Source organism: Arachis hypogaea, chromosome 3 (assembly GCF_003086295.3).
Source record: "Arachis hypogaea cultivar Tifrunner chromosome 3, arahy.Tifrunner.gnm2.J5K5, whole genome shotgun sequence".
Lineage (NCBI taxonomy): Eukaryota > Viridiplantae > Streptophyta > Magnoliopsida > Fabales > Fabaceae > Arachis > Arachis hypogaea.
In genome coordinates, this window is record NC_092038.1 from 7,687,098 (window position 1) to 7,699,326 (window position 12,229).

Sequence of the window (12,229 nt, forward strand, 5' to 3'; positions counted from 1 at the left end):
GATCGAACTGTATCCATCAGACCATTAATATATTTACATACTCAAAAGTCAAAATTGTATTTTTGTGTACACATGGACATAAAAAATGATCTAAAGTCTGTTTTGTAACGCGGTTCTTCTTTCATTTGAGAAACCAGTGAATAATAACAATGGACATGCTATAAATTGGTTATTAATTAATTAACAATTAACCTTCAATGACTTAACTTAATTCTGCTAGTTTAATTAATTAATTAATTAAATTGGTTCATGTTATTAATTACGGTTTGAAGAAATTGGCATCGAGACGTTTATCAATTAGAGTCTTCAAAGCAGAAGCTATCAAAAGAGCAGCAATAAACATTCCTAAGCAACCAAAAACAACGTTGAAGCACCAAGCGAAGCTTCTCGTACGAGGTTTCTTAATGGCCACTCACATGAAACATGGATATGCATAAGACATTGGCACGAATGCAATTCCAAGAAGAAGAAGTGATAGTGATGGTAGGAAGGGAAACGCCACGGCTACAAAGAAGGTTAATCCTCCAAAGAAAAGACGAATGCATGTTTTGACCCATCTTGGACACTTGTTGTTCTTTCTGGCTGTGATTTTGAATTCAATGTTGTCAAAAAAATGGCATCGCATACACTTGGTAGCTGCTCAGGCAATGTAGAATTACCAAAAAGTACATTGCTCCTATTGTGAACTTCGTTACTTGATGCGCGTGCATGTGTGCAAACGAACTTAATAGCCCGTCTTTTTCAATCTGCAACAAAAGAACATACATACATTAAGTTTGTCAAACTAATATGTGTTAATTTTGATGCATTCCATTTATGAGGATATTGAAAAGGAGCATCATACAATTCAAAAAAGTGATGTTTTATTTAAGTAGCTGAATTTGTTACTTCATATTAATTTTACAAAAGGATTCAGTTTCTAATGTGAGTATAGTTATTTGAGATCACACATCTCTTCTTGACAATTTTTTCTCCATTCTTCTATTAATCCTCTATCAATGCTAAAGATGTTAGATCCATATTTTTATGATATTCATGATTCTAATCAAAAATCATATTTTATTCATCTGAACTTTTAAACTTGATGTACATTCATTTTTATTCAAGTATGCAACAGGATTGATTTCACTTAGCTGAATAAATTTATTACCAAAAAATAAAGAAAAATACATATTGAAGATTATAAGTTTCAAAGACATTATGAAGTTTAATGGTTATGTTTTAACCAATCCATTTACTATAAAGTGGGTGCCAAATAATGTGGAACAAAATGAACAACAAAACCAATAAATTAAATTAAAAAATTTAAAATCAAATTTAATTATTTGTAGAGTTATTTTGGTTTTCAATCCAAACAAGTTTCATCTTTTGCCTATATATAATGCATGAATAATTAGTTGAAAGGAACATAAGAACACAGAAATATCATTTGCTTCTAATTTAAGTTTTAGTTAGTGTTCACTCTTCTTGTAAGTCATTTCACAATGCTCCGATTCTTAGTTCTTTTTTGGTGATTGCTCCGATTCTTAGTTCAAGTCTTCCTTACAAGCAATTTTTTTTCTTTTATTTTTCCATTATATATATCTCTTTCTTTTTTTTAACGTCATCCGTCTTTATTCTTTTACTTTTATTTATTTATTTATATCTTGATTTTATATTATAATTATAAATAATATTTCTTAAGTTTATAATTAGAAAGGCAAGCTAATAATTTTAAATTATAATGATTTATTAAATGAAATCTAATTATAAAATAATAAATAATATTAACAAATGATTTCATACTATTTTAGTAATTTTAATCTTTTATAATACAACAATATTTTTTAATTAAATTATAAAATAGATAAACTAATTCCACATGATTTATTCCATGAGTAGTGTTTATTAAAATAAGTCTAACGTTTTAATTTTCTATGTTATTGTCAAAATGTGTTGCACAATAGAATAAGTGATATCATAAAATTTTTTAGGGAAAGTATGAGGAGCCAATGAAATATTTATACAATGTGTACAATGGAGGTTTATGGAGTATTAGAGATATAATTATTAGTGTTACATTTTTCCATCAGCTGAATCTTTTGGGATGAATGGTATCATGACATGGTATTAAAGCGCTAGATCTGAAAGGTCAAGAGTTCGATCCTTGGGTTATTATCCCTTGTACTCGGATGGTTATTCTAAATAGTATAGGAGATGTTCATTTCATAACTTAATAGCCATTGTACACATTGTACAAATAGTCCATTGTCTCCCTAGTAGGATTCAATTTTTTAAAAAAAAGAGCTTTTGTTAAATTTTAAGTTTATCATTTTATATTTTTTTATCAATTTTTAACATTTTTTAGAAAAAATAATTTAGAAATTAAAAAAAAAATATTTATTGTATTTTTAGATGTTGTTATGTTAATTATAATTTCTATTTTTTTATATAATTTATTATAATTCTATAATTAGGAAGTTATAATGATTGAAAGATAAAAAATATTAATACTTTTAATTTGAACATAAATAATTTACATATGAATTTAAGTTTTTGAAAAAAAAATTAGTTTCATGACACATAATTTATATGTTAATTATATGTTTGGCTCCCATAAAAAAATTTTTCAAGATCGCTTGTTCAAAGTAAAAATTCCAATTGCATCCAAATTTTGGTTTCGTGTTTGATCACATTAACTTATAACTGTATAATAATATGCTTTAATTGCAAAAATACTCACAGTACACAAAAATAAAAAAATCATAATAAACAGTAACAATTTACAATAACTTTCAACAAACAATCCTTCATACAGGTGTTTTATGCCAACCAAACAATCCCTCATACAGGTGTCTTATGTCAACCATAGTTACATTAAATAACAAAATATATTTTTAGGCTTAGTTCTCACAGAATAATTAGATATACATTTTATTACCATAATTCATTAATGCTTATCCATGCCTTCTGATTTCTCTTTAATCTCGGCGTCCGCCGCCGCCGTTGATTTCTGCGGCGAGAGTGGTTCCTCTTTCACGTATAGGGTTAGCAACAGCGTGATTGAAACCGAAGAAGCAGCTTTTCAGGTGGGCGCAGTACACATCGCAAGCTTTCGTTCTTGTGAACGGGAAGATGTGATGGAGACCGCTGTAGGAACCGGCGGCGTATCCTAGGACGTTTCCCACCCCCATGAAAAAGGAGAAGCCAGCGTTGGCCATCCGCATTTTCCGTTGGTCTCCGGCGGCGAGGTCGGCGAGAAGTGTCCGGCATGGAGCTTGAAGCATGTTGTTGGCAACGTCGAGGATCCAGAACCCGACCACGAAGATGGCTATGGCGCGCAGGCGGGCCTTCTTCTCGAGCGAGTCACCAAACATGTGTCCCATGTCAGCAGCGTAGCCTATAAGGAGCACTGCAATGGCGACCGCTAAGGCTCCGGCAGCAATGAAAGGCCGCCGGCATCCAAACCGCGACGTGCAGCGGTCACTATAGTAGCCTACTATGGGCTGCACGAGCATCCCACTTTTGGATCCGCAAAATAAGATGTGTAAGCTGCGGAAGCGTGTGGGATACCAAGGAGGTGAACGTACGGCATCAGTAAGGATAACTGTAGAGCCCACCCAAACTGAACACCGGCGGCGATAGACGCCACGACGATGATCTGACGTAGAAGATTCGGCTTTGGTGGTAGTGCAGACTGGTTCTCTAAGTTGAGAGAAAGGAACTCCATTGTTTTTTTTGAAAGAGTAAGTAGTGTGTGTTATTCTAAGAAGCACAAACACGGACACGGACACGGGACACGACACGGACACGGACACGGAAACACACCAAAATTAAAATTTTACCGGACACGGACATGGCATATATATATTAAATTTTAAGAAAAAAATCAAAAGTCATAATATATATCATATATATAATATGAAGTCAAAATTTACAATTGAACTTATAATCACTTCCTAACCCCTCAAAAAAAAAAAAACACATGGAGTATTCTTTAACTATCTTTTGAACTTCACTACTTCCTATTTTCATATCCTTTCCAAAAAAATATGGGGCATCAATTCTAATGATATATCCAAAAAAAGCTAACTACAGTGATCATCTAAAAAATAACTTCATTTTTTTCATTGACAAAAAGAACAGCTTCCAACTCCGGTTCATCAAGAGAAAGACTAGCAATTTCTAGGACCCCATTATCTTCATCAATTGGTGAAAAATCATCTCCCGCAATATCCCACATCATTGTTTCTCCTTTCTTGTATTGGGGAGTTTTCCTTGACATGAGACGAAGATTGGTATGCACAAACACTAAATTCTCAGCTCGTTTGGGTTTTATCTTATTTCTTTTGAGAGAATGAATAAAAGAGTAAGTGCTCCAATTTCTCTCACAACAAGAAGATGAAGATGGTTGCCCAAGTAGTTTGAGAGTAATCTTTTGAAGAGTTGGAGCATGAACACCATGAACTAGCCACCAAGATTTTGCATCTAGCACACCTCTATCATTCAAAGAGTCACAATCATCAAACCCCTCTCTACCACCTGAAAAATTAGCAAACTCTAAGTTTACTTTTCTCCTATCTTCAGCATCAGGGAAATATCTTTTCAAGCACTTCACTCTCTCATTAGTAAGTTCCACATCTTGATGAGGAGGAACACGTCTAGAGTCTTGTCTTAGCCATTGATGACTATAATACCTATATAATTTTTAAGGAATAAAATTATACATGGTTTAAGCAAATCTATTTAAACGAAAAAAATTGTAAAAAAGTTTCAATATTACCTTGGATTCAAGGAATGTGCAAAACAATGAAGAGGTGTACTACTTTTTGTCCAACGCTCAATTAATATTGAGTTCACAACATTGAAAAATGTTGATTCCTCACTTTCATCCTTTCTCTCATAGTGATATATGACCTTTTTCACCTTTTCAATCATTGAATCCCACATTTCATACACTAAATGGAGACTAGGAGTATCCGTATCAGTGCTTCTTAAAACATCATAAATAGGATCAGTAAAAGAAAGGATGTAATCCACCTTTTGCCACCAATTATCACTCAAAATCTTCTCTTTAACAAATTCAGCCTTCCCCACATCATCTTCCTTGTAGGAGGACCACTTCTCACTAATCACCATCTCTTTGAGTCTAAACTTTATTAATTTGAACCTCTTGAGCATCACAATGGTAGAGGCAAATCGTGTAGGAGCAATATTAAGTAGTTTCAATGATACAAATTCATTAAAAATCGATAACCTCATATGATGATTCACAATGAAATTTTTAATGAAAATAGCATCTTCAGCAACTTGTGTAATCCAACAACATTCTTGATAAACAATATTATTCCTCTCGGTGTTCTTGGCTGCACAAATATTCTTCAAGGCAAGATTAAGTGTATGAACAACACAAGGAGTCCAATATATAGTAGGAAACTCAGCCTCAATCAATAATCCAGCAGCCTTACACACAGGTGCATTGTCCGTCACAATTTGCACAACATTTGAGACACCAACTTCCATAATCACTTCTCTCATTTTGCTTGCAATAAAATCTTTGTCTTTGATCTCATCCGAACAATCTATGGCTTTCAAAAACATAGGTCCACTTTCAGTCACAGCCATAAAATTAAGAAGATGCCTTCTTTGCGGATCACTCCACCCATCACTTACAATGCTTACTCCTTTTTGACTCCATGAATTTTTTATTGGCTCCAACATCCTTTCCACATGCTCCCTTTCTCTCTCAAGCAAAGTTGTCCTTAACTTGTTATAGCCCGGGGGAATATAACCATCTAGATTTTTGTTAGAAGCAAAAGAGAAAGCTTTGATAAAGTGAGGGTTCCTTGCTAGATGAAATGGTAATCCAGAAGAGTAAAACATTCTAGCAATTTCTAAATCTAAAGTATCTCTATCTTTCATATTGAATGAGTGATCTATTGTTCCTGGACCCTTTCTCTTTTTCGAACTACCTTCATCATTAGAGGGTGGAAGAGGAATAGATTTGGGCTTTGCACTTTCACTCAACAATGTAGCTTCATTATCTAATTTTCTCAATTCTTGAAGCTTCACTGCAGTGATTTTTTGACAGACCCTTATTCCCTTTCCTGGAATTTTCAAGAGATGTGCTCTCACCCTAGTGTAAGAGCCTCTAAATGCAACTTCACAATACTTGCATTCAAACTCAAAATTACCTCCCCCTTCAACCTTATTTTTTTTCACAACAAATTTTCATAAAGGCTTATCCGCAGAGTCCTCATTTTTTTCAGTTCCAGTAACCCCAAGAGAACTCATCATTCCTAAATAATTTAATAAAAAAAAATAAAAAATCAATAATGCAGATAACAAGTAACTATTTGTAGTAACTAGTAACTATGGAGTATAGACTTAGTGAGCTAACATTCTAACGATAAAATAAAAGTTCAAAAGAAATTACCTCAACCCCTAAGTTGCTAAGTTGCTGCAAGCAACGATTTGCAACAACTATTGTGGCAAAAGAGTGCCACCGGTGAAGAGGAGCAAAGCAGAGAGGAGAAAAGCACGAAGCAAAGAAGATGAGAACATAGGGAGATGAGCGCACAGAGGTAGAAGGAGCGGCGTGCAGTGGAGCGACTCACAGAGGAGCATCGCCGGAGGAGCAATGCACAGAGGACCGGCCTGCAGAGGACTTGCGTGCAGAGGACCGGCGCGCAGAGGACTTGCGTGCAGAGGACGGTGCGTGGAGGAGGGTGACTTTTGCTATGCTCTGAAGGTGAAGGGTCGTGTAAAAAATGAGGGTTGTTTTTTTATGAGTTATTTAAAATGTGTGAGAGACTCCTTGTGCTTATGGGGTCCAAGATTTTTTTGGGTTAAAGGTAATTTTTTTTTAAAAAAAATTCTGCAATTTTTACATGCCAATCGTGTCCTGGCGTGTCCAATGCCGGGTCCTCGTGTGTCCAGTGCCGTGTCCTCGTGTGTCCAGTGCCGTGTCATGGCGTGTCCGAGTAAAAAAATTTTTTTTTTTGCGACACGTGCTCAGGTGTGTCGGACACATGTCCACCGCGTGTCCACCGCGTGTCGGTGTCCACCGCGTGTCCGATACGTGGACACGGCAGTAATTTGGTGTGTCCGTACTTCTTAGGTGTTACTGTGTTTGAAAGAGTTTAATTTAAGTAGTGTGTGTTCGTGAATTGTGTGTTAGGCTGTGGAGTTAAGGGGAAGGGGTGTGGGAGTTTTATAATAGAAGAGGGGAGTATGAAGGTTATGTTAATTAATTTGAGTTATAAATAACATAAACAAGGTTAGATTATTTAAAAATTGATCTACACTTTTATAGAATAATTAGTTAAAAATTAAAAAAATATTATTTTATTTCTATATTTGAAAAAGTCTATTATGTTCTAAATATATTGTTTAGATATTTATTATGGTGAAATATATTGGTCAAGAATTTAATTCATTTGTAAATTTGGTTATAACTATTGCTGTAATAATTAATGTTTTTTTTACTAGAATTCTTGGCCAAGGGTGTAAATTAACATTATTATAAGTTTATTTCTTTCATTTTCAATGGTACAATTTTGATGTCATTCCTCTGGAAGATCTGTTAGAGAATTTGTGTTTTGCCTGTATGTGATTTTCCTGTCAAATTTTTTTTCGCTGAGTTTTTAAATTTAAGTTACATCGATTTTGATAGATAGCAAGTTAGACAATAGAGTATTGCTGCCATTATTAGCACATTTCTTACTGGTATAGTTCACAGGATACTAACATTCTATTTCTTGTAACAGGTGTTAGATACCCGTGGACATTTTTGTTGGTTGCCTTGGGGTATGGTTTATGGCCACCGATGGTTCTTATATCAGAAATTGTCCAGACCTTCTTCCTAGCAGATTTCTTTTACTACTATGTCAAAAGGTTGGTTTAGAATATTGTACAGTCCTTTATGTTGCAGCTTTGGCATAGAATCTTGAGGTCCTTCTAGCATGAGTTCTTATAATATTTATTTTGTTGGAGGTCAGCTTGTTCTTCTAGTATGATAATAAACTTGTGATGCATAATATAAAATTCCTTGATAAGGGTTTTGTTGAAATTAATTTATTAGATTTTTTTATTTTATCATTAAAGCATTGAACTTGTATTGGATTGTGATATATGAGTATAACACACCACACCTCTATGACAACAATAACATTGCATCCCTCAGTCAATCTTCTATCAATTTTCTTATTAGTGTTTAGCAGAAACTCTTGAATTGCTGTGTTAAGTTCAAAAAGAGGCTTCTCAGTACCCCCTATTCATGTCATTTTTTTGAGTCGAAATTTCATGAATAATTCTAGATTTTAGTTGGTGTAATAATTTGGGCTTGATTCTTATCACGGATTTCAAGTTTTTGCTGGAAAGCCTACTCTAGATATTAGAGAAGTAGAGAAGACAAAGTGGAGTAAGTCCCAAAAATACAGTTATAGAATAGTAGGTTAGACAATAGAGTATTGCTGCCATTATTAGCACATTTCTTACTGGTATAGTTCACAGGATACTAACATTCTATTTCTTGTAACAGGTGTTAGATACACGTGGACATTTTTGTTGGTTGCCTTGGGGTATGATTTATGGCCACCGATGGTTCTTATATCAGAAATTGTCCAGACCTTCTTCCTAGCAGATTTCTTTTACTACTATGTCAAAAGGTTGGTTTAGAATATTGTACAGTCCTTTATGTTGCAGCTTTGGCATAGAATCTTGAGGTCCTTCTAGCATGAGTTCTTATAATATTTATTTTGTTGGAACACAGCTTGTTCTTCTAGCATGATAATAAACTTGTGATGCATAATATAAAATTCCTTGATAAGGGTTTTGTTGAAATTAATTTATTAGATTTTTTTATTTTATCATTAAAGCATTGAACTTGTATTGGATTGTGATATATGAGTATAACACACCACACCTCTATGACAACAATAACATTGCATCCCTCAGTCAATCTTCTATCAATTTTCTTATTAGTGTTTAGCAGAAACTCTTGAATTGCTGTGTTAAGTTCAAAGAGAGGCTTCTCAGTACCCCCTATTCATGTCATTTTTTTGAGTCGAAATTTCATGAATAATTCTAGATTTTAGTTGGTGTAATAATTTGGGCTTGATTCTTATCACGGATTTTAAGTTTTTGCTGGAAAGCCTACTCTAGATATTAGAGAAGTAGTGAAGACAAAGTGGAGTAAGTCCCAAAAATACAGTTATAGAATAGTAGGTTAGACAATAGAGTATTGCTGCCATTATTAGCACATTTCTTACTAGTATAGTTCACAGGATACTAACATTCTATTTCTTGTAACAGGTGTTAGATACCCGTGGACATTTTTGTTGGTTGCCTTGGGGTATGATTTATGGCCACCGATGGTTCTTATATCAGAAATTGTCCAGACCTTCTTCCTAGCAGATTTCTTTTACTACTATGTCAAAAGGTTGGTTTAGAATATTGTACAGTCCTTTATGTTGCAGCTTTGGCATAGAATCTTGAGGTCCTTCTAGCATGACTTCTTATAATATTTATTTTGTTGGAGGTCAGCTTGTTCTTCTAGCATGATAATAAACTTGTGATGCATAATATAAAATTCCTTGACAAGGGTTTTATTGAAATTAATTTATTAGATTTTTTTCATTTTATCATTAAAGCATTGAACTTGTATTGGATTGTGATATATGAGTATCACACACCACACCTCTATGACAACAATAACATTGCATCCCTCAGTCAATCTTCTATCAATTTTCTTCTTAGTGTTTAGCAGAAACTCTTGAATTGCTGTGTTAAGTTCAAAGAGAGGCTTCTCAGTACCACTATTCATGTCATTTTTTGGAGTCGAAATTTCATGAATAACTCTAGATTTTAGTTTGTGTAATAGTTTGGGATTCATTCTTATCACGGATTTCAAGTTTTTGCTGGAAAGCCTACTCTAGATATTAGAGAAGTAGAGAGGACAAAGTGGAGTAAGTCCCAAAAATACAGTTATAGAATAGTAGGTTAGACAATAGAGTATTGCTGCCATTAATAGCACATTTCTTACTGGTATAGTTCACATGATACTAACATTCTATTTCTTGTAACAGGTGTTAGATACCCGTGGACATTTTTGCTGGTTGCCTTGGGGTATAGTTTATGGCCACCGATGGTTCTTATATCAGAAATTGTCCAAACCTTCTTCCTAGCAGATTTCTTTTACTTCTATGTCAAAAGGTTGGTTTAGAATATTGTACAGTCCTTTATGTTACAGCTTTGGCATAGAATCTTGAGGTCCTTCTAGCATGACTTCTTATAATATTTATTTTGTTGGAGGTCAGCTTGTTCTTCTAGCATGATAATAAACTTGTGATGCATAATATAAAATTCCTTGATAAGGGTTTTGTTGAAATTAATTTATTAGATTTTTTTATTTTATCATTAAAGCATTGAACTTGTATTGGATTGTGATATATGAGTATAACACACCACACCTCTATGACAACAATAACATTGCATCCCTCAGTCAATCTTCTATCAATTTTCTTATTAGTGTTTAGCAGAAACTCTTGAATTGCTGTGTTAAGTTCAAAGAGAGGCTTCTCAGTACCCCCTATTCATGTCATTTTTTTGAGTCGAAATTTCATGAATAATTCTAGATTTTAGTTGGTGTAATAATTTGGGCTTGATTCTTATCACGGATTTCAAGTTTTTGCTGGAAAGCCTACTCTAGATATTAGAGAAGTAGAGAAGACAAAGTGGAGTAAGTCCCAAAAATACAGTTATAGAATAGTAGGTTAGACAATAGAGTATTGCTGCCATTATTAGCACATTTCTTACTGGTATAGTTCACAGGATACTAACATTCTATTTCTTGTAACAGGTGTTAGATACCCGTGGACATTTTTGTTGGTTGCCTTGGGGTATGATTTATGGCCACCGATGGTTCTTATATCAGAAATTGTCCAGACCTTCTTCCTAGCAGATTTCTTTTACTACTATGTCAAAAGGTTGGTTTAGAATATTGTACAGTCCTTTATGTTGCAGCTTTGGCATAGAATCTTGAGGTCCTTCTAGCATGAGTTCTTATAATATTTATTTTGTTGGAACATAGCTTGTTCTTCTAGCATGATAATAAACTTGTGATGCATAATATAAAATTCCTTGATAAGGGTTTTGTTGAAATTAATTTATTAGATTTTTTTATTTTATCATTAAAGCATTGAACTTGTATTGGATTGTGATATATGAGTATAACACACCACACCTCTATGACAACAATAACATTGCATCCCTCAGTCAATCTTCTATCAATTTTCTTATTAGTGTTTAGCAGAAACTCTTGAATTGCTGTGTTAAGTTCAAAGAGAGGCTTCTCAGTACCCCCTATTCATGTCATTTTTTTGAGTCGAAATTTCATGAATAATTCTAGATTTTAGTTGGTGTAATAATTTGGGCTTGATTCTTATCACGGATTTTAAGTTTTTGCTGGAAAGCCTACTCTAGATATTAGAGAAGTAGTGAAGACAAAGTGGAGTAAGTCCCAAAAATACAGTTATAGAATAGTAGGTTAGACAATAGAGTATTGCTGCCATTATTAGCACATTTCTTACTAGTATAGTTCACAGGATACTAACATTCTATTTCTTGTAACAGGTGTTAGATACCCGTGGACATTTTTGTTGGTTGCCTTGGGGTATGATTTATGGCCACCGATGGTTCTTATATCAGAAATTGTCCAGACCTTCTTCCTAGCAGATTTCTTTTACTACTATGTCAAAAGGTTGGTTTAGAATATTGTACAGTCCTTTATGTTGCAGCTTTGGCATAGAATCTTGAGGTCCTTCTAGCATGACTTCTTATAATATTTATTTTGTTGGAGGTCAGCTTGTTCTTCTAGCATGATAATAAACTTGTGATGCATAATATAAAATTCCTTGACAAGGGTTTTATTGAAATTAATTTATTAGATTTTTTTCATTTTATCATTAAAGCATTGAACTTGTATTGGATTGTGATATATGAGTATCACACACCACACCTCTATGACAACAATAACATTGCATCCCTCAGTCAATCTTCTATCAATTTTCTTCTTAGTGTTTAGCAGAAACTCTTGAATTGCTGTGTTAAGTTCAAAGAGAGGCTTCTCAGTACCACTATTCATGTCATTTTTTGGAGTCGAAATTTCATGAATAACTCTAGATTTTAGTTTGTGTAATAGTTTGGGATTCATTCTTATCACGGATTTCAAGTTTTTGCTGGAAAGCCT

The 12,229-nt window shown here is 33.9% G+C and overlaps 1 protein-coding gene and 1 pseudogene across 1 annotated transcript; both read right to left on the bottom strand.

The window, feature by feature from the left end:
• Positions 1–2,929: 2,929 nt before the first annotated feature.
• Positions 2,930–3,709, bottom strand: LOC112772354 (sucrose transport protein SUC5-like; annotated as a pseudogene).
• A 375-nt stretch (positions 3,710–4,084) lies between these two features.
• Positions 4,085–5,901, bottom strand: LOC112772363 (uncharacterized). Its single transcript, XM_025817298.1, has 2 exons — positions 4,763–5,901; positions 4,085–4,676 (listed from the first exon to the last, which is right to left on the bottom strand). Exons 1-2 carry the CDS (start codon positions 5,899–5,901, stop codon positions 4,085–4,087), a joined length of 1,731 nt encoding a protein of 576 aa, XP_025673083.1.
• Between the last annotated feature and the right edge of the window lie 6,328 nt (positions 5,902–12,229).

Excerpts from the sequence above, each read along its gene's own strand:
- LOC112772363 (XM_025817298.1), bottom strand. The coding sequence starts at position 5,901 with ATGAAAGATAGAGATACTTTAGATTTAGAAATTGCTAGAATGTTTTAC. Across the intron at positions 4,677-4,762 it reads GCACATTCCTTGAATCCAAG|GTATTATAGTCATCAATGGC; the intron begins GTAATATTGAAA and ends AAAATTATATAG.